The sequence below is a fragment of the Xiphias gladius genome, chromosome 18 (genome assembly GCF_016859285.1).
Source record: "Xiphias gladius isolate SHS-SW01 ecotype Sanya breed wild chromosome 18, ASM1685928v1, whole genome shotgun sequence".
Lineage (NCBI taxonomy): Eukaryota > Metazoa > Chordata > Actinopteri > Istiophoriformes > Xiphiidae > Xiphias > Xiphias gladius.
The window spans coordinates 7,964,219-7,987,860 of NC_053417.1; the positions used below are offsets into that span (position 1 = coordinate 7,964,219).

The window sequence follows — 23,642 nt, forward strand, 5'->3', positions numbered from 1 at the left end:
ATATGGCAAAAATAGATTGGGGCTGGCAGCCTGAACAAGGCCGTAGATTGCACCAATATTCATTTGGATTTTCTCCTTTTTCTACAAAAAAACCAAAATGTGCCATCAGAATAATATGCATACAAATTGTACACATAAAGCACACAGCGTGACACAACATAAAATGCCAAGGGATTTCTTATAGCCACATCAGGAATATGGCAAGAGTTGCCAAGGCAACCAGGTTCCTGTGTGGCTTAATCAGATCTTGACCTCAGTCTAAATTATTGTTAGTGCTTTTCTGGTGTGATTTTTAAAACCAAGGGAAATGGTGAAAGAGTAACTTGTGTTGTTAGATGAACTTACCAAAAGAAAACAGATAAAGGGAAACAAATTCTTCAGCAACGATGTGGCACGAAATCACGGATGAAATTATGTATCCACGTGGTTTTGTCTAGAAAAACACTCTTAATGACAAATTCTGTCCATCAGTGAAACGTTTGCCTTCCTATGATCATCCACTTTTTTTGTTGCTTAATGGATTGGTTGTCTGTTGGAGACAGATCCTGTTTTCATAGCTTTGGCCATCATTTGTATTGATTATAAAAACATTATACTCACTAAAGTAATTGTTGCAGTCTCTGAAGACTGTAACATCATTAGGGCAGACTTACAAAAATAAAAACCAAGTTTTAATAAACTGGAATTAGCCTCTAAGTAATTCTTTCAGGGGGATTATCATATAAGATGACTTAAAGGGGCTATATGTAAGTTTTCTCTGCAACCAAAGAGGGTGGTGGTGATGGTCGCATGCCGAGAGCTTCAGCCATCATTGCATTTACGATACAAGAGGTTATAATGCAACCTCTGAACAGCACTATCTATTCAGAACAGCCTGGACGCTACAGTGATGTAACTTCAGTAGAAGAAAAGAAGTGATAAAAATAGAAGCAAAGCAAGGGCTAACATTGGTGCTGCTTTCCACCACTGGAGACTGCTCTTGGCAAGTAAAGGAATTAAGTTTGATGATGAACTCGCAATGTTTCTTCTTGACTGGTAAGTAAACAGCTATTAATGATAACGTTGGCTATGTAGCAATAGCAAAAACTTACATGTAGCACCTTTAAGTTACATTTTTGCAGATCGTTTTATAAAGAAATTATAAGTCAACTAAAAAGGAAAACAGTGTTTAGTCGGTTTCCTGTTGTTTCAAGACTCTTCAGGCACTAAATTCTTTTTGATAAACCAATAATTTTGCTTTTATGAACCTACAGTATTTCTCTAAAAACCATAAACCTACAGATCAACCCAGACACACTACTACAACAACTTGCACCTGGTCAGAGAGTAACTGTCAAATTTGACGCTGATATCTTTCACTTTTTTAGTATATCACATTTCCTTCCCACAGCACAGCAACTCCAGATGTTGTTGCACTTGAGCACTAATTAGACCTCAATCAATTGTCTATCCTTCTGAGGGGTTTTGTGTCATGATGGATGGGCTCATGCACAGCCCTTTTTCTCTTTTACCCACATCAGTTGAACACCATTCAAAGCTGCACTGAGGTAACAACAGGGAAAACAGCCACAATGCACCACATAATACAGCTTCACTTTGTGTACACCTGTACTAAAAGAACACCATGACAGGTAACATTAACACCTCCAGTGTCCAACCATCTCTCACTCTCAAATACACAGGTATGCTGACATACATGCAGAAATACACAATGACCACATGCACGCTGATACGTTCTGTCTCCTCCTCCCTTTCTGTTTTCGTACACTCATCTTTTCTCTGCACCGCTCTCCTGCACCTGTCGCATTCAAACAGAAGAGTGTGGATAATAGCTAATCAAAGTTTGGACTCAGATAAGTGGATTTCTTTGCAACAGACTTCTTCTCTGTAGATTCAGATGAGAAATCTCCAAGGAAAACATTTTTAATTTCTTTGGTGATATCATCTCTGTATTGTCTCATAACCAAATTCATCTTTTTAATCCATCAATGTGAAAGAAAAAGGGATCAAAACAGAACTGGACAGCATTATACAGTACATATATTAAAATTGGTGCATTGTAACAAGATATTTACACCAGTAATGTCTGACTCTTGACAGTTCAGTACTACATATAATATGAAAGTGTTCAATGTACATTGAATAAAAAATTAAAATGTAGCAGTGGAACTATAAACATTCACAAAAGTACATGTCTCAACCAAGAAGAAAATACTATTTGGACTTTGTATCTGAAGACCAGGCTCTTAAATCCTTCCAGACAAGCCAGTTGAGAATTTTTCTCTTGAGATGTGTCACAGATGTCTGCGGTTACTTTGTATCAGTCACTGCTGGTGGCTGAGACTCACATCCTCTCAGTGAGGATCATTTTAGATTGCTATCAAGATTTCTGGCTTGTTTTCCTGTTAAGCCTAGTTATAAAAAACATCATCCTCGGATAGCGAGCTGCTGTCTACTTGTCGGACAGAAGCCTCTGCAGTCACAGTGCGTCTGTCCTCAAAAGGATGATCTCTGTCCTGCTGAGTGGTTGACATTGGGGAAACAGAGTCGACCGGTGGCAGAGGGACCAGGTTGGCCGCACTGTTGTTGCCATAAGTCTGGGCGTGGATGCTGTAAAGATGCTGGGGAATGCCGACACTACCACCGTCCAGCAGGAACTGAGACAAGAAGTGGCTCTGTGCCGCTGAGGAGGGATAATAAATACACTATCAGTCAAGTGGTTGCTTCTTGAAAACACTGAAAAATGATTTGAACAACACAAATGAAAACAGTGACATCTGGGGCCTCTAAGGTTGTATAGATTTCTGAAGCAGTAGCCCTTCGCTCTGGTATATTACAGAAATACTATATATAGGCAGACTTGGTCATGTGTGGGTAAAAATGGTGGCCCATGCTAGAGATGGGTCACCATCCCTGATTGGAATATGGTCATTGTTTTTGAGATATCCTGTCAAGGGCCAAAATGTTGGATGTGGAAAAATTCTGACCTGTTAGTGATGCTTAATGAAAGGTCATAGAATACCAAAGTCAACAGGATTCATCCTCTTGAGACCCTGAATGTCTGCACATAATTTCAATTTCCTTCAAAGTATAATGATTTCATTCTTGGCCAAAGTGCTGTTCAATTTGGCCACCATCCCTAAAGCCATGTCTGTAGGATAAAAACTGAATTTCAAGACAAAATGTTTGCAAGGTATCCCTTTGAAACCTGTTCACTCCTATGGGCAAAATAAATAAATACTTTTTGCCATTAGACATTCATCTGCTTAAATAAAGCTGCAATCTTAATTATTATTTATCTTACTTATTGGGGATGTGATCTGTTCTGTGATGCCAGGATGCTGAAACCACGTCTTTGATAAATTAGGCTATATTTCCATAATTAATTCTGTTATCTGTCTTATTTGTCTCACATAATTTTACATGACCAACCTTGTAAACTGGTGGATGGCTTATCTAAGTTGTCATTCATTGCCCACACATTCAAGGCCGCCTCAGCCAGGGCAAACTGCTCCGCCACTCCTGTGAGACAAAAAGCACACAAACACATTTTATCGTGCTGTTCTTGGAAGTTAACCCCCTGCTTTTTTTTCACCATGTGTATCACCCTCACAAACAAAGGGAAATCAAATAAGTGCACTAGATTTGAGTCAATGTCATGGGACACATTAAGGGCTATTGATTTTTGTAGCTGCTCCCTCTGCACAAGCCAATCGAATGAAAACAATGCCCAGAGGGATATGAGTGTCACTTCAACTCCACTGGTCACATCTTGTTTTTCTTGAATTAAATCTATCCGTCTGTCTCACCTGCAGCGAAGCGAGCTTCCTTGATCTCGTCCGTCATTTGGGAGTAGAATTGTTCATCCTCCTGCAGCTCAGCCCCCACCCCCCCCCAGCCTCCTCCTCCTGTACTGCAGGCCCCGCTCCAACCGCTCCCACGTCCCCCTGCCTCGCCGCTTCCACCCCATCCCTTCCACTCAATCAGGTGAGCAACTCGTCCCTGGGCCATTGCCGTCGGCTTGGTGATATGCTCCTTTATCGTGGCCACCAGACCTAAATACAGGGAGGAGAAGGAGGAATACATTTTGATAAAGTGGATTAGATAAAGGGTAACCTGGCTGAAAAGATGGGATATACAGTGAGTGTGGTAGCACAGGAAAGAGGGAGATAATTAGAGGAAAAGGTAAAGTGATAAGCTGCATGAAATGGTGTACGGTAGAGAAGTGTGAAAAATGCCACAGCAAGGGACAGGGATATGGAAATGGAAACAGGTGACACATTAAGGGAGAAGATTCATGAGATGGTTATATTGAGAGGAAATTCAACATTTTTAGCATATTTCATATTTTGAAAGTGAGCATTTACTCTTGATTTGCATAACCTGAACCATGAAAAGAAACATTTCTGCTTTCTGATGTAGAGCTTCACAGAAAACAAATTGGAGAAGTTTGAAAATCAGAGTGTAACACCATCTGAGGTGATTATGGACAGAATTTCAAATTTTCTTATTACTGACAGCGCTTCTACAGCAATGTACTAAGAAGAAGAAGAAGATAGAAAATCTAATTTTAAAATGCTATAACTTGATGAAAACCTTTTTTTTCAATTTACACAAATTAAAATTTCCATTTTAACAACAACACAGAACAACTTTGGTCCTAAGTTTTGAAACTTGCGTGGATGTATCTATCCCTCTGTCATGCCAGGGCAAGGTTATATGGCCAAAAAATAAAATGGGGCTTGGGGCTGATTCACAATTTTAATCGATTTTTACCTGCAAAGCTGTCATCATTATGTATGTTAAAAAAAAACAAAAAACGCAGGTTGTCCTTTGGGCTGCTTCAACTAAATAGAGCACTTTCCTGCACTTTTATAGTCAGTTTCAGGACAGATAGAGTAGAAAAGTCTGTACGGCAATTCATCTGCTCCTGCTGTTTGTGTTTTTTAACTGAACTGGACCGACAGCCAACGTGCGTTAGCTAATGTACTGGGCAGGTAGGGACAGACTGAATCTCTACACTGTTTACTTGACTGCAGTGGCTCTGATACCTCGAGACCAAACACAAACCAAGGGCCCAGATCAGTGAGCAGAATCGTTTTTCATTCTGTCTAACTCGTAAATACAACCGTTAAATTCACAACGAGATAGCCGGGGGCAGCTAGCCACCTGGAGTAATGGGACACCTGGAGTCCAAACAGTGCCATAAGCTATGGCACATCACAGTTTACAAGACTGTTGTGACTCACGACAGTTAATGTAGCCAGCTATCATCTACGTTACTTTTGACTATAAGTAATCTTTCCGTACAAATTACAATAACCTGTATCTTTCCATTGACCTTGTATGCAGTCACTCTCCCTCTAACATTTGCCTTGTGTCTTTTCTGAACACACCTTAATATTTTCATATAATCTCTGACTATGAAAGACCTGCCTTGGCTAAAATCATACTTTCTGTGTCTTCTTAGCACTGTACACACGTGTTCTGGAACATGCTTGTGGGCAGACGTCCAGTGAAGTATAAACAGAAACCCATCCATTTTTGGGTATATCAAGGCCTTTATTTTTTATTGTTCTGTGTTTTTACCAGGTCAAATCTTGAGACTTTTTTTTTTTTCTTTTATTTCAAGTGAAGTTAAGTGTTTAGGGAGTCTTAAGTAAGTCAAGTCTCACAGCTGTCAAGTCCAAGTCAAATCTCAAGTCTTAATCGTAAATCTTTCTGTATAATTCTGACTCAAATCCAAACCTTAAATCTACAGCTCCATTGCTTGCCCTAAATGGACTCTTGTCAAGCACTATCTGTTAGAGTTTGGGTGTCCCTGTGTCTCTACAGTAATATATTATTCATAACCCATGGAATCACTGGGCAATATTATAAAGAAGCTATCATTTCTTTTAATCACAAGAAATGAGGATAGAAAGGTCTTGGGAAATAATGAGTTGAAGTGACAGTGACCACAAACCTGGGTCATACTGCAGAACAGAAAAATTAAACCATGTAAAAGGACAAAAAATGAAAGGTTGAAAAGGCATAGGTAGAAAACGAGAATGAGGAATAAAGGTTAAGGTAAGACAATACCTTACCCCCCCGCGGTCAAGCCAAAAACAAGGAACAGAAGTGGGAAGGAAGAGTATTTCAGAGTGAGAAATGGATACAGTTGAATAAGAAAAGGGAGCCTTGGAAGCTCGTAGCCTTCGCTAAGTGTAACTGAGAAAAACATCATGATATGTTATTTTCATTTGAGCTCAACAGGCTCTGTTTTGTTATGCACCCACTGCTGTCTCAGCCTGGATTCAAGCTGTGACGACTCTGTTATGAGTCTCTGTTCTGGCTGCCCGTTGATGGCGAGAAGGCTGGGTTGTATCTATTTAGGTTATGTGAACACAGCAGGGAAATCCCATTTGTTTTTCAGATTAGGGTATTTTGGGTTTCCTGTACACGATAATACTGAGAAAATACTTAGAAAAATACTGAGCACATTCATACTTTAATGGCCATAAACCCATTTGATTTATTCCCATTGATATTCCTCTGTAACACCATCACCAGTCATTACCTGTATCTCGTTGGTTTGGTGCAACACTATTGCATTTTTGGAATCTAATGAACATTTCAGTTTCTAGGAGCTGATAGCATTTCACTGTTAATAAAACCACTTCAGCCTGACTTATCTATCAAACAGCATCATACCGGAAGCATAAAATTAGCAATTTGTCTATGATATTCTTCTAAAGATGATCATGTTTGTGTAATAATATTGGAGTTTGCATAGTGTGATCTGATTTGAGCAGTTAGGTTGTCAGCTGCACGTCGTGACTGCCCAAGTCTACGGAACCTTTCTTCGCCAACGTCAGTGATGACTGACAAGTGATTAAGTCTGCGTAAATGTTAAAGAGCTTTTTCATTTTAATGGACTGATTCTGTCACTCCCAAAGCAGGTGCCAGCCTCTCAGCTGTCTGCCTGAATGTCTGTATTTGTCTAACATATTCATGACGCTTGCATGACCTTCATAATTATACTGTCAGGGTAATGAAGGACCTTTCACTGGTAAAATTTCAGCAAGGCATAACACATTAACTCAAATAATTAACCTCCCGCAGAGATAGGGAAGTAGTCAAGATGAGGCAGACAGACACAAGATGGAGAAAAGGGGATGAAAAGAGTAGGAGGTACCGACATGAAGAGAGGAGGAAGCCAGAGTCAAAGATGGAGAAGAAAATCAAACAGGAGAAGATAAAATGTGTGTGTATTTTTGCCTGACTGTTTACTCATGTCTGCCTGGGTATATTTGTGTTACAGCATATGTGTTTGAGAGAGAAGACATAAGGGAAGAGGGAAATTACATTACTAACCTCCCATGGTTACTAATTCAATTTTCCAGCTTGCTTTTTTCCCAGTCCCGTATGTTTGATTCATAATGAAACACAGTATGAACCAAACACAACATGAACTAAACCTGTTCATGTTTCAGTGTGTTTGTGTGTGTTCGTGTGTCCAGTCTCACCCATCAAAGAAGAGGTGGCTAGCTCGCCAATGTCATAACGGCTGGGTTTATCTGGCACATTGCCGTTGGAGGGATTCTGGCCATCCTGCACAATATGACGCACAAGAAGAAGAAATAATCACTGATATAATGTGAAAACCTTGTATTTCCAGTGGGAACTGAGAAAATAGCTTTATTTTAGCTAGTTGACACTGCATTTATGACATTTTCTATGGGCTCTGAATGGGTTTCATGCCCAACAGGGATTTCTCAATCTCAGAGAGGGGCATTTTTGAACTCTATAAATAACCAGAAGCAGAGTTATGAGGTTTCGAAGCACACAAATAGCCCCAACCACAGCACCCCCAACCCCGCGCAATACACACACACACACACAAACATCCGCATACATCCTCCTTTGGCAGTTACCTCTTATGTGTTATGACTCAATCAACAAATTTCCCACTTTTTTTTCTTTTGAGGAAAATGGTGATAATGACAATAAAGCCAGCATTAATGGAAACCCTGCAGCATTCACACCCAGTCTAAATGATCTGCCATAAAAGGAAGGTATTTTAAACTCCAACCCGCATGGTGTTCACACTGAAGTAGCTTTAGTAAATATGGAAAGAGAAATTGCACTTCAAATAAATTTCTTGGTTCAGTATGCTTGCCCTAAGAGAGTGAAACCTTAAAGCATTTTCGAAGATGGTGCAAGTGAAATGGGATTGTTAGTAAACACATGCTTACACATCAGTGCATGGCGCAAGGTTCTAATTCAAACTGCTGGAGACCAGCCCAAATTACGTTTTACAGGCAATATAATTCTGCATAAAAGTCACTTGAATGTAAAATGACCACAGTGGGAAAACCAAGCGTCTCCTTGGGTAAATTAAGGCTGTTTCTTTTTTTCACATTGACACACTGCTGCGTCATTGCCAGATGTGTGGTCATTGCAAAACCAAGGAGAGCTTGGTACACACACACACACACACACACACACACACACACAGACGTTTTGCTAATGTCCAGCCAGGTATGAGCTCTTGCTGAAACAATAACTCCATTATTGTTTTGTAAGTACGTTAGTTCATCTTTCCTGTACTTAGTCTTAAGAATTTGTTGTATACATGTAACCAATTTCTGATGTAATACTAATGTGAAGGCTACACTTTAGCTATATGACATTAGCCACACTGTAACAAGACAAGTAACAAGACTAAATGTTTACTTCCTTTCTACTTTACTTCTTTTAGAATATTTTAAAACTTGTAAACGCTGGGGACATTCATTTTAATAGCAGAAAAAGCTTCTGGCTTATTACACCTTTTGGTTTAAGCAGGAACTTGCTGTGCATGTTAGCTTGTTTGCTCGCTAGCAGTAGCTTAACTTAGCCTAGCAATTGGCGAGGCTACAAAGCAAAGGGACATTCTCTTTGTTCTCCATGAAAAAAACTCTCAATTGACTTTTTCTACGTTGTGAACTTAGCATTGTGACACCATATTATGTTAAGATGGCAAGAAAGGAATGTAGAAGTCAGAGCTCAGGACCACACGTCTCATGCTCGACTTGGGAAACTTTATTGGTACCCCGAGCCCAATTACATGATACTATCTGTATCTGTACCCCAGGTGGCAGCGAAGTACCACAGTACAACTGTGATAACGTTACAGTTTCACTCCAGGAGCCTGCATGGAGAGTGTGATCGAGCCTGGATAGGGAGCAGACTGAACATGTTATTTGTGAAAGATATATTAGCCATAAAATGGAGCCACTTTTCCTGCCTACAGCTACACTTATCTCACTGAGCTATAAACATATCACAGGCAGATAATTAGCTAAATGAAAAGCTAAATCTGAGCCATGCTGTTTATGTTAAAAGATTTCAGGATCATCTTCAAGTGAGCCAGTAATGTGAGCTATTAAAAACCTCATTAAACATTATGCTTATTTCACTATTATTCAATCACCAGATCTGTGCCAAAACATTTAAAGGGTTGATTCACCCAAATTGCAGAAAACTATATTTCCATACTTATCTCCAATGTTAATAAGAATGCATATAGTTTAGGTTTTATTTGCCCAGATTTTGAGATATCTGTCTACATAGCTAGAGATTTCTTCCCCTTATCTGATACAATTTGTCTGAATAGAATCTTGTTTGTGATGTTCACAGCATTGAAAAATTTAATTTAAAAAAATAAACAGCAATAAAATGCCTCCTATTTACTCTGGATAACCCACAGAACACATCATCTACTGTTTTTTACTGAGACTTTTTCTTTTTTGGCTAGAAAGTAATTCCAGTGAAAGCTGGTGAAGGGACACCTTAAACCCAATACATGCTTTCAGTCAACATAAGGGACACACTAAAAAGGCAGATATCAGGCCAAAACCTACAGGGGGAAGGTTAGGGCTTTCAGTAACCTTGACAGTGGATGTCTGACCCTCCTCAGCCTGGTCCTGTAGTGCTGTCATGGGAAGGTGGAGCTCTGTAGGGAATCACACAAAAACCAAACATTGTTGTTAGATTCATGCTCTATGTGTGTGGGTTTCTATTGTGGGCATGTCAGTATGTGTGTGTGTTCCTAGGCAGGTATCATGGTCTTCAATCCAAAACCCAGTTCTCTCTAAAGGCCAGGGTTCAAGCGAGGTTAATGTATAATAGATGAGAGCAAAGGAGAAAGAGAGAGAGAGAGAGAGATAGAGAGATCATTGAATCCTCATAGAGTCATTTAACCGGAGTCTCTCTACATACTTTACTTTGCCCTGGACTACACTCTGCCTATTTGCCTTATATTTGATGGTGATAAGGCTCATATGAATGACAAGAGGAAATGAATGTGGTTTAGATGTGGGATTATAAACATCATTACAAAGGTCAGCTGACACACACACACACAAACACACACACACACACACACACACACACACACACACACACACACACACACACACACACACACACACACACACACACACATACACATACAGACTCAAGAATACAAACACACGCTTGGGGTATCCCCTGGTAGGTGTCATCAAGACAATTGGCTGTCGCTATGGAAACACTACAGCAACAGGAGACGAGTGATACACTTCCATTTACTTAAGTCACGGCCGCCAGCACACACACACATACACACCCTGGTGCACAGAGCTGTATCTGGTCTCTGCCCTCATCAGATGCTATTAGCAAACCTTATCATGATTCCTGAACCTCACACACATGTACACACATCTCTAATCTGTTTGTCTGGAGCCTCACAGCTGCCTTCCTTCTTTCTTCCCAGCTTTGAAGCGTTGGTCTCAATACCCTCCTCCTTGTTAAAAGGAAAAAAAGCAGACTTTGTCTCACAAAACATTTTCAGACTGCCTCACAGATTCAGGCTGAAATTAATGTGTGAGAATGTCATGTGATGTTAAATGTCATGTACTGACAAACTAACAAGTAGATTGTTGTTTGGAGGTATTACAGGAAGCTGGTACACTTCAAATAAGCTTTTTATTGTCCTGCAGCTTTTCTTTTGCAACACAGATTAGTACTTGGGTTCTTCCTTATTAGAGGCACTGCTGCCAGCTGACGCATTGAAATTTTATCCAGACAGCTTTAGAGATGCAACAAACACTACCTTATTTTCACCTAAACCAGTGACAGGGAGCAAATATGAGGGAGAAAATTGCAACCCAAGTCACATCTTCAAGTCACGACAAGTTGGAGATGAGCTTTAGATGGAGCTGTTATATTCTAAACCCACTGTTGTTCTCCGCTGATCCTCACAGTCCCGCTCATGAACCTTCCATCCCTGAGACTTGTTTCTAAAGCAATCTCCACAGATTCACTCAAATAAGTTTTCAAATGAATGCTTTCATGGCAGAATTTGTTTTGTATGTCAGTTTCATACTAATTATTCCTATGCTGGATATACAGAAACATGTGTTTTGGGCTAAAAATGAGATTCAGGTGGTTTTACTATCCATCTCTCCTGCTTGCATTCAGCTACAGGATGAAATTATCAAACATTCACTGAGATTTTTCCAGCTATCCACAGCTATCTCTAAAGCATGATGTAACTTTATGAAACAGTTCTGCTCCTTGTTTGTTTGTTGGCAACCCCTCAAACAGACACACAGACATGGATGCAAAAAACAGGTGGACTCAGACACTGACCTTTGTGACCTTTGCAGAGGCAGGCACCCATGGTCTCAGGACGGCCGGGCGGTTATCTGTTCACCATGGTGGCTTGAAGATGAGGAGGATGACTAGTGAGAGGTAGAGAGGAAGAAGGGGAGGAAAAAGAAAAAGTAGAGGCAGCACTTGTAGCAGAAGTATCAGCCGGCAAACGAGCAGAGGGAAGTGAGGAACTGACGGAGGGGAAAAGTAAGAGTGGATGCCAGATGAGCTGTAGACTGATGCACTGGCTGACTTCTGTGTAAAGGAGGAGAGAGGTGAGAGAGCGACACAGACAAAGTGTGGGGAGGGGGGATAGAGAGAGAGAGAGAGAGAGAGAGAGCGAGGAAATGGGGAGAAAGCATGAATGCAAAAAGATTTTTAATCCCCTCCCCTGTATTTCTTCTATTCTCCTCCCACTCCATCTATCTATCTATCTATCTATCTATCTATCTATGTATCTGTCTGTCTGTCTGTCTGTCTATCTGTCTATCTGTCTGGGGCTTAGTATGGTTTTAAATTTTTCAGTAACATTTCCAAAATGATATATACTTTTGGTACTGAGGCCAAAACGATATTGTTTTTAATACCTCACATAAAAGAACAGATTTTAGTGTATATTATGTTTTATATAATGTTTCTGCTCCATAAACTCTGAGTTGAATAGTGCACTTCTAGTTTTCACTGATTTACATTCGATAAAACCCACACACAGTCATACCTTTATATTCATCATTAGGTGTCTTCTACAACCTCATTAGCTCTGTCACAGACACACGCAAACACATACACACACACACACACACACACACACACACACACACACACACACACACACACACACACACACACACACACACACACACACACACACACACACGTAAAGAAATGATCGAACAGAACATTCCTTCCTTGGACCCTGTTGTCCCTGTTTGTCTCAGATTCCTATTGGCATGAATACTGGGATAATATAACTGGGACTTTGCGGACATCACCTGCGTCAACAGTGCCCTCACCTCCATCGTGGGGAAAATCATGCTGCCATGACAACCAAGCTACTCTGTGCTTTTGGAGCTTTTTGGTTGACTTACTGGCCAGAAAAAAGGAGGCAAAGAAACATTATTTGATAGCCAGGGGAGGATGGCGCCGATAAAGTTAGCAAAACATCTGACGCTGATGTCAACACTCAAAGAAATCTCATCTCAGTTAGGAAGAGCTGTGTGATGTGTAGATTAGGGTTCATTTTCCCTTTAAAATAACCTGTTTTGCCCTTGAGATAGAGTATTTTACATTTAACTTAGCTCAACACAGAGAATATAATATAATGCATTAAAAAGTAGGCCATTACTCTTAATTTCAGTGTTTCTCCTCCTTTATGAAAAGTATAACAAATGTCACATTTCCACAAGTCCAAATGGTAAATAAGGTAATAAGGTTTCTCTTACGAAGAGCTTTTCAAACTTGGTAGCACATTTGCACACCAATGGACTGCCCTGGCTTTCAGTAGCAATCTAGGATTCAATTTCTTGCTCAAGTGCACTTCAAAGTGTAGACAGGAGCAGCCAGTGATCAAACTTACTAAACCTGAGATTAATACCTCTTGCAGTGAAGTAAGTTAGTTGATGCAAAGGAGAAAATTTAAAGATAGCATGAGGAACTCAAATTTCTTTTTGGACTATTTCTTGAGCAGACTCAGTTGGACTTTGACAGTCTTATTTCACTATAAAAAGGCAAAGGGACGGGATAAGATGAAGTACAGATAAAAAAGAGGGTAAAGATGTCTATGGCAGGACAATCAAGAACAACAACAAAAAAATAGAAAGAAAAATAAAATCAAATAAATGAAATTAGCATCTAGCAAACTTGCTAAACTTTCAGTATTAGCACTGAACCCCTGCAAGGCCCCCTGGAATACCTTTCAGGGAGACATTAACAGTGTTACAGGCTCCTCTCTGGGGACTGTAGGGATCCATGGGTTTCTGAGGGAGTTCGGTAAGGATTTCGAATTTTGAAGCAATTCCAGGACTTCTTCATGAAACCCATGGACCCATGGAACCCCTTGAAAACAGCCTGAAAACCCTAAACAGACCCCAAAACTTTGAAAAAAGATGAAAATCAAGACCCCAATTCATGAACCTTGGAAAACCCTCAAGTAATCCTGGAACCTCCTTTAGAACCACTGGAACACCCTCAGGGACTACTCCAAGATGTTCAGTGACCCCTGTAACACAGTTTGGGGACTCTGAAATGCTCAAAAAACCCATGGAAAAGCTCAGTGAACTTTGTTAGCCCCTGAAGGGATTCTAACCCCCCTTTGGAACCTTCTTAATGATCTCTGGAACCTTTTCAAAGACTGTCTGAGGTTCCTCAATCCCATACTGGCATGCACTACTTGTCATGACAAAGGAGAGGGCAGGTTTAGGAGGAGTCTGACCTCTTGTGGTAAAAATGCAAAAGTGCAGCAGTGTCGTTATCAGGTACCTTATGCAGTATAACGTCATAACCTTCTACATGTGTTCTGTTTCAGAGAACCTTCTGTTAGCTCCTTGTAAATGTATTGTTAAACCAAACGATCAAAGCTGGAGGGTCTGTTATATTACAGAGAAAGTGTTTCAGTCTTCCCTAAACCCCCAGGGTCGGTTCCTGCCTCTCACCTTGAATGTTATAGTCAACTCCTTGGCTTTTAGATATTTACATCTCCCTTGCCATGTCTCAACCCCGGCTTTTGTCTAAACCAGTTTGATCCTGTGTGCAGTTCTTACATACTGTCTATAAAACTGGTTTTCGATTTTTCTTTTCTGTGAATCTCTACCCTATTTAGATCTTCTATCAAAAACAATGAGTCTTGAATTTGATAAATGAGAATGTGTTTTTTTTCCCTCTGTAATTGAGGAGAGCAAAGGGAGCAGGAAGAATGTTTAATATCCACATACACACATACACAGTGATGCTCCTCACTGGGAAGCCACAGACATTCAGCAATAGTCAATTCTGTGGGGAGAGGAGTGGAGAGGTAGTTGGATGCCTTTCGGTACCGGGTGATTCTCAAATACTGCCAGTTATGTGCACATCATACACGTCAAACATTGTTTTATTGTATACAGTCAAGTTACAATGGAATACAAGTGTGATTACTTCTATTCTCTAGTGGCAAATGAGTAATGATTCAGTTTATGGGGAAATTTAACTTCTCTTTGTTACAGTCTGTCTGGTTGTGGTAACATCCTACCCTGATATAAATGAAAAATGATGAAAAATGATTTATTGGAGGTATATCTTAAACCTGTAACAAGGTCAAGCTGACAGACCACTGTGCATTTTATAGACCCAACCTGCTTCACATTGACACAGATCCAAATTTTACACTTTAAGCAGCCCAGTAAAGTCCTCTACTGTCCGCCAATGGGAGCTGAGCAAAATTCAACAAGAGTAGAAAGGTAAAGTTTTCCCATAGAAGGTTTTATGTGACAACTCAGCATGGCTTGTCCATAATAATTGTATTTGAGGTTGTAGGATCACATGCAACAACAAAATCAGCCCACGGTGAGGCTCTGATGAAGGCTTGTTTGGAAAATGGCATAAGCCTTGATAACAAAAACTGAACTGGTTTATAGCCAAAGTGGCCACTTCAGTATGGAACAAGATAATAGTTGTGATACTGTAATTTACATCTTCCAACAGAGGTTAACTGAAAGCAGAAAGCAGAATTTTGAAATCAGAAAATTCTGATCTAAATGTGCAAGTCAAGTCCAAAAATCAAGTTGCTCTAATTGAATTGATTAAATTCAGACTCCAAACTTCAAGATGAAGTATTCAAGCTTGACCATCCGAAGATACCAAAGATAGTTCTTCCTCTGGTATTTTAGGTAGATCGTATGCTTGGATCATGTGACAGGCAGAACCTGATAGGACAAAGGTCTAAACAGTTCCAGACTTTTTTCACAGTCGTCATTTTGGCATTTCATAACAGGAAAAGCACTGACTGATGACATTAAAAACGACTGCATTCCATTTCGTTGAGCTGGTTCCAGGCTCCTGCTATTGTGCATGCCGCCTCACTGCCATGGCCATACCAATCACACGTACTTATTTTAAAGAGCAGTTATTTAATTACAAAGCTTAGCTCCGTCAGACCATAAATTCCCATCTCATAGCTAGGAATTCTTTATCACTTTAAGCTATTAAATTGTGTTCCTTATATCCATGTTGTTAAACCTGCAAAACTTTATAACTTTCTTTTGGCCAATTGGGGGCAGCAGAAACAAAAGCTGTGAACACTGACATATCATCACCGATTAAGGTCATATGGGGAACATGTTAGCAAGAAGCTGCTTTTCGAGCTTTTTCACCGAATACGGCTGCCCACAGCAGTATTCGACAGTATGAAAATCAGTGACAGTGAACCAAAACAATGAAGCTGTGGGACGGACAGCTGTACAATAAGCTGGAACTCACTATGTAGATCTGTAACGTAAAGGGGAGCTGCCAGTTCAGGTGATAATTCTCTGCAAGTTCATCACTATGAGCAACAACTTTTACAATGTCAAATTGTTCTCACAATGCCAGAAAAGCAGAAAAATAACGATTAAAGAAATAGTTAAACTCTTTGAGAGAAATGTGCTTTTTTTCGCCTTTCTTTCAGAGTAAGACAATAGGGTCGATACTGCTCTCAGGAATAGAGCTGGAGTAGGTAGGCGATTAGCCTAGCTTAGCATAAAGACTGGCAGCAAACTATTTCTTGACAAACTACAGTTTATCAATCTGTCCTGTTCATTAGTGCATATCTCCGGCTATAGTGCTGGTTGCTCCATACGGTCCCTGAACACAAGGTTTTACTAGAGATCTCTGTACAGCCACAGTTTGGACTGTGATGTGCTTGTGATGGTCTAAACTTCAACCTGCAGGATTGGTAGGTTATTTTCTTTGTTCATGTACTCTGGAGTCCTTACAAGATCTAAATTTCACTCTAACATGTAATTCATAAGTCAGCAGAGCAAACCTGTATGGTGTTCTTTGTTCTTTGCTGGCTTTCACTTTTGCTTTTTTGCAGAGGTCAGAGACACACATGCCAAGCACAACATGAAGTATTCTAGGAAATACTTTGTGGAAACAACAGCTGACAGTTTGTTGTCCAACCTGACTAACCATATGAGAGTTTCTGAGGAAGTGTGAGGGACTTTTTGTGGCTTTTCTGCACATGTGGCAGGGGGACTTGAAGCCTCAGCTCCATTTCTCAGTTCCCTTTTTCTTAATAGCCAAGTAATCATCGATGTATGTGTTGTGTGTTATGGCCTTATTCTGCTAGAACTCCCACTGTGCAAAGCACAATGAAACCATAATATTAGCTCTAGAATCACGTGTTAGACTGAGCATGTTGAAAACCACTGTCTGCAGGTTGACCACTCTCCCCTCCTTTTCCTGCCACTTCTGATTTCTTTTTCTGTGTTTTGCAACAGAAGCACCAAAATAGCCCTCTAAGCTATGAGGAAACCATATTTTGATGACACCAACTTAAATGCCTGCTTAACCCTGCAAAAAAAGAATGTGAAAATGGGGAGGATTTTAGCTGGCTAATGGTTCTGGTTACTTGGCCTTCAGCAAAGTTGGCAAGGTCTCTCAAGGCTACACCAACAGGAAATTGCATTAATCCAGAGCTGGGCTGAAGTAATTCACTCCCTTCTTTATTTAAGGCTTTGCCAGAGTTTTTCAGCAGACCACCTTAGCTGTCCTGGTAGAGAAGAACAGGAGTGGGAGGCCTCGGGGCCTGACTGAAACCTCCCCTCCATGTGCTCCCTAATTGGTTTAATGACGGTAATTATCTGCTGGGGTGCATGTTGTGCAGGGGACGATTAATGGCCTCTAAAACATATGCAGACAGGCGGAAATCAAGAGAGGGGAGTGCTGAGACAAAGAATAACGCTACAGAAAAAAAGAGCCATGAAGTTGCAGTGAGAGACACATCCTGCCGGGAAAGAGAAATAAAGTAATTCTTTTTTCTTTTTCATCTTTGTGGGAATTTTTGTTGCTGTTAAAATGCTTCATTAATTTCTAGGCCTTGGCTCTTCTTTTGAAGGAAAAAAAACACATTTAATCAGATGTCATATAAGGCACATATGTGGACCCTTTTGGTCATAACATCCATGTAGGTAAAAGGTAAAAGGGAAAACATCCATATACAAGCAGCCACCACAGTGGCTGAAAGCTGACTGACTTTATTTGCAGTACAACCAATGCCCTCTAGATGCTGGCTTCAGAAGATCTCTGACTTTAGTGAATTCCATTTTAAAAATCTCTGCTTTTCAGTTGAAACATAAGTTAGGATCACTGTAGTGAACTTCATTCTAGGGCTGAAACTCACTTTTTTTAATACTATATAATTTTTTTTATTTAAATTAATCAATTAACCATTTGATCCATAAAATGCCAGAAAATTGTGAAACAATGTCCATGATGATGTCTAATTGGACATTTTCTCCAACTCAAAACCAAGTTTACTACCACATCAAACAAAGAAAAGCAGCAAATCCTCACAAGTGAGGGGCTAGAAGAAGGCATTGTTTGCTTGAAAAATTACTTAAATAATTATTAGATTATTAAAATGCGTAATCGTCTGTCGATCGACTAATTAATTAATCAACTAATTGTTTCAGCACTACTTCACGCAACAAATGCCCTGATGTCATTATGAGAATTATCATTCCATTAAGGAAGGTAGATTTTTAAATACAAGTCAAAACAGGCTGTATATACTGTACATATTAGTAGATGCACATAAAACCACTTCTTTATGTAGAGTTTTGCATTACACATACTCATTTATTTTAACAATCCTTACACTGCCATGCACTCTACAAAAGTACAGCACAGTAGTTGTCAGACCACAGCCCTGTTTATAGACTAAACCAATGTGACCTATATATGGTGCAGAAACTGTATGTTTGTTTTCCTGCTGTTGTTTAACATCATATTCATACCTACGTTCCTATAATAGCCATATGTTTATGTTTGCTTACCTTTGTTTAGCTGTGTTATCTGTTTTTAGCTGTGTTAGTATCTTCCTGTACATTTGTTTTTGGCTCTGTGTAATAATGAGAGCTCCAGACAACCTGAGTCAAATTCCTTGAATGTGTCGACATACTTGGCCAGTAGTTGACTCGGATGTTGTGGGGATATGTTTTTTTAAATGACAGGTATCCACCCTCATGGATCATCTTTTTTGGCAGACAATTTTGTACATTAATGTGGTACTTAAAAATGTGTTGTTTGTAGGGCTGCAACTGATGTATATTTTCAGTATCAGTTAATCTGCCGTCATTTCCTGGTAAATGTCGGAAATGTTTTTTTTTAAATGCCCACCACGAGTTTACAAAGCCCTTGCTGATTTCTTCCAGTGTCTTGGTTTCCTATCATAGAAGACTAATAGCCCCAGAACATGTCAACATTTGAGAAGCTGGAACCAGAGGATTTTGGCATTCTTCTTTAAGAAATGACTCAGTCATCAATATAGTTGCTGACTAGTTGATCAACTAATTGATTAATTGAGTAATTGTTGCGGCTCTAGATGTTTGGAAGTTCTATTTCTCCTTAAATACACTACAGAATGCTCTTAACCCTAAATACAACCTTAAATGAAGTGCTTTGTGTAAATAGCACAAATGTGATGGTGTTCTTAACATCCAGAGTTAGAGATACAATAACTTGAATACCTTCACTCGGAGAGGGTTTGATATTGACAGGATCCCAGAACATCTAGCCACCTGGTTTGATCAGAAAGTGTTGTTGGTAAACACTGCCAAGAGCTTGTCATTATGTACCGACACAGAATCATCTGACTTATTGAAAAAAGGGGGTTATTGAAAGTTATCCTCTCATTTCTGAATTCGTGGGTTATTGCTGCCTCCACTCCAGATCCCATTTACGATTCAGCTTTTAGGTTGATTAATGGACATCATTAAAATACTCATTGAGATATTTTATATGTAGGTTTGGAGCATCTTTCCTAACTAAACAGTATAACAACTGCTGCGATTTACAGTCTACAAAGCCCTTGTCAGAAAATTACATAACATTATAAATGCAATCATTTTAAGATGGCAATTGATTGGGTAAAAACTGCTTAAATGTTAATGTTGCTTTTACAAGGCTGCTATTATTTTCAGTGATCATCTTTTACCTGCCTGTAACTGCTTTAGTTGGGCCTGCAACCAGTTTTTTTGTTTATTATAATGTCCTGTTATCTTTTTATTTAATTTCTCAGTGTAACTGTATCGCTGCAAAAGAGCTAATTCTGTATGTTCAGAAGTCCTACCCTGTTTAAATAAATGTTAAACAAAAAAAAGTGTAAAAATTCAAAACATGTTGTTAAGACTACCTTTGCATATGTGCAAACATCAAAAAAACATGATCTTGTTAGGGGCAATAACTGAAATATGAACCATGTGACCTTTTTCATGCTGTAGCCTTCAATCCTGGCACCTCACTTTTGGACCAGACCTTTTAAACAAACAGTTTTAATAAGATTATAAGTTTGATGTGGCCAGAAATCAGGTACAGATATTTTGTTTTAAACATTTAGTCTTGATAATTCTCGCCTTCACGAAACCTTCTTGAACACAGTGGCAGCCTGAAAAGCTCCTTCCGAACAGGACCACCATGATATGTATAGGCTCTCGTAAAGTCGCGTCTCTGAGAATTTTCATGTGTTGAGTGACATCAGCGGTGTCATTAGCAGGAATATGGAGTGGATTAGGCTGGCATTGCAAAATATACAGAGAGTCTGCAGAAAAACAAGGCTTATGTCAACAGCAGCTTGTGTTTCTGCTCTCCACTCCCCCTCATGTCGCCTTGTGCTGACATCAAACAGATCTCAGCAGCACAGTTTGGGAAATGTAAGATCCTGGTAATAATTACTTGCTCCTCACTGTCTTATTAAATAAGTTCATTACAGCATTTAGTTCAAGCATCTTAGATTGTCCATACATGGATTAAATCCGGAGAGGAGCACTCGCAGCATTCACGGTGTAATCTTGGATCTGGACATTTAAAATCTTTTAGTTGAGAATGCAGTGGATGTAGGAAAATTGAGGGGCTTGGAGGAGATTTAGGGAGAAGAATAATCTGCAAAAGCCCTGGAGTGCTGGTGAGAGAAACAGCAACGGAAAGACGCAGGAAGACCAATATAGACAGAAATTGGAGGATGTGTTTTCTGGTCAGGAACCCATTGCTAAAATTAGCGAGGATGTAAATTCCACAGCGTTGCCGGTTTTCAGATCCGCGCATGACACTGAGAGCTGCCAGGAGAACATAAAACAAAACAAAACAAAACAAAAAAAAAAGAAATGGAAGGGCGGTGGTATTGGGAAAGGTCATACATGAACAGTGCCATGGTAATGTTTTCCTTCTTCCTTACTTCTTTTTAAATTGACCTTCGCCCTGAGAACAAAGACATCTAACAACCCACAAAAAGGAGGGGAAAAGCTATGGAAGTCACGGCCCCTGCACACAGCAGTCCACGGGGGGAGGCTCGGGCCCTGGACGCCAAGCCTTCAACACAATCACCACACAAGCTATTGTGGCCTGCAGTAAAGCCCTGGTATGGCTCAAATCTCCAGCTAACCCTCTCCACCCCCACCCTCACCACCAGGCCTCACTTTCCCCCAGCTCTTTCTCTGTCTCTCCATGCATCCCTGTCATTTACAGTCCTAATGACAAGACACAATATTCCACACATTTAAACCCCGCAGAGCGAGGATAATCACATTACAGCCGACGACAGGGAAGTAAACCAAACTGCTCCAGCAGTCAGTTTGGACGCACTCAGACGTGGATTTGCATAAATCCAAACAGTACAATCAGCACTTAAACGGTGTGGCTCTGTTCCTCTTTTTCCATCGTGGAAGAAAGAGAGAGAGCAAAAAAATCCACCACGCTGCGAAACACTAAGGGAATGGATGGATGAAAATGGAAAACAGTAGAAAACTCTCAGTTAACAGTTGCCACACAAAGCCAGGACTATTTCTAGGTATCCTAATGGTTTAACAGAGGCAAGAATACACAGCCAGCTGGAAGTCAAGGGCAAATACTCATGAGGGACTTGGTGGCAGAGACAAGTTCCCATGCTCCATCTGCATTGGGCTTTTTTATGCTACTTTTCTGTTGACCCACAGATTAAGATTCAATACCTAAATATTGACATTCCTCTTTCTAGTGTGTGGCGCTTATCTCAGGAATGCGTTTAAGGCTTTGTCACTTGCATCAATCAACCGAAGCTGATAATTTTCAAAATGTAAGGCGCCAGGGACTTCCCTGCTACTGCAAGGTCAGAGTGAGTGAGATAAGGCGAAGTGGATCAGTCAAGGTGAAGCACAGAGTGAATATGGGGCATGTTTTGATGAATTCTCTGGCTTGTACAGCTACATTTTGTTTACATTTTCATCCTCAGCAGGTGTGGGTTATGAAATCTGAGAAGGTAACTGATGCAACACGCTAAGGTAACATTTGACACTGACATTTACCAAATCCCCTGCCTGTCCACTGCTATGCTGAGACTGCCCTCCCATAAAAAACAAACCCACAAGTCATGTTTGCAGGCAGCCCATTACAACCTATAGTAACGTTTTACTGTGAAGTGACCTCTAGCAGTCGTATGAGACAACATTGGTCTCTTCGGCAAATGCCCGTAAACGATATGTTCACATTCAAGTGAAAAGGCCTTCTAGTTGACATAGTAATTATGATGGAAACCAAAGAATTAGTCAGGTAATGTAGCAACAGATTCCACGTAGGGAGGAGAATGAGGTGGACAGATGGGTCGACAAAACGTTGGAGACTGCTGTTTGTTTCCCTTTTCGAACCGATAGTCACCATTTTTCACAATCTTCCTCTAAACCTAACAAAGTTTTTGTTTCTAAACCTATCCAAGCCATAGCATTGTCACATTGTAAGAGGGTTAGCATATTTATTTTTCAACACTGATTTTTGCAGGTAATCTGTAGCATATCTCCCGCCGTTGTAAGGAGACTAATACAGAAAAACACTCCTATAGGTTGCATCAGGGCCTAGGCACAAGCAACCTATATGGTCGTTTGGGTTGGAGGACTTGTTTGGTATGCTGCATTCCTGTCAGGGTCAGGCATTGGAGGTACCCCAAATAAGATGTCGTCTGACGTCTGACCTCTATGTGTCAATCAGAGACAGGTTGTGAACAAGCCAACAGTTTAGCCAGATTCTCTAAGCACCTTTATTTGAAAGGAAAAGCACAGGTCTAAATAATAAAATTAATGAAGGCTTAACTACATCCGGTTTAGGGTCTCTTATCCTGCATGTTGGGTCACTGTCACACTAACACCTTTGATTTTCAATAGTATAAGTCAAAATGTAAAAATGTGTGTAAAAAGGGCCTATTATATTAGTATAAAACTATGAAAGTAAAACCCAAGTAGTAATAAACTGGAATTATCTTTAATTGTGAACAAACTACTGACCATGAAGTACTCAGTCTCATGTTTAACCATTCACCACACAGGTGTTTTGTTGCTTTCAATGCTGAAACTTTATTTAGGCAGTCAGGATTATAAGCAGGTGGAAACTATGAATAGTGAAGCTCGGCATAAAGAGACCATAAAGGAGCAATGTCTCTGAAAATGTTATGTTTCTTGTCCATAGTTTCCTACTCAGAAGTCCTATCCAAATGGCCATTCCACTCAATGTTTCCAAGTAGTAAGAGAGAAATTCTGACCTTTGCGTTCGACTTTGTGATGCAACAGAAGAGTTCATGGGAGAAGAGCATCTGATATCACCCTACGGGTCATTTCCCAAGGCAAGAGTAATCAAATGACAGATCACGGTCTGATCTCTGTTTTATAAATACAAGCATCAGATCTAAATTTGAGATGTTCAAGTTTACTTTTATCTCATGGTTAATTTGATTAGAGAGTGGAAATCTGATAAGTATTGAATGAGTGTTTTGTACAGTATGTACAGTA

The 23,642-nt window shown here is 40.0% G+C and overlaps 1 protein-coding gene across 1 annotated transcript; it reads right to left on the reverse strand.

Annotated features, from left to right (window-relative positions):
- Positions 1-2,270: 2,270 nt before the first annotated feature.
- On the reverse strand, positions 2,271-11,689 carry fam131c (family with sequence similarity 131 member C). The gene is made up of 6 exons (XM_040153700.1): positions 11,659-11,689; positions 9,915-9,979; positions 7,509-7,593; positions 3,810-4,055; positions 3,433-3,522; positions 2,271-2,683 (listed from the first exon to the last, which is right to left on the reverse strand). The coding sequence occupies exons 1-6, from the start codon at positions 11,687-11,689 to the stop codon at positions 2,412-2,414; spliced, it is 789 nt and encodes a 262-aa protein (XP_040009634.1). The 3' UTR covers positions 2,271-2,411.
- Positions 11,690-23,642: the final 11,953 nt, after the last annotated feature.

Bases quoted from the DNA above. Each gene is read 5' to 3' on its own strand.
- fam131c (XM_040153700.1), bottom strand. From the start codon at position 11,689: ATGGGTGCCTGCCTCTGCAAAGGTCACAAAG. The intron at 9,980-11,658 runs GTCAGTGTCTGA...GATTCCCTACAG, and splicing joins CCTCTGCAAAGGTCACAAAG to AGCTCCACCTTCCCATGACA. The intron at 2,684-3,432 runs GTTGGTCATGTA...ATCCCTCCTCAG, and splicing joins GCCATCCACCAGTTTACAAG to CGGCACAGAGCCACTTCTTG.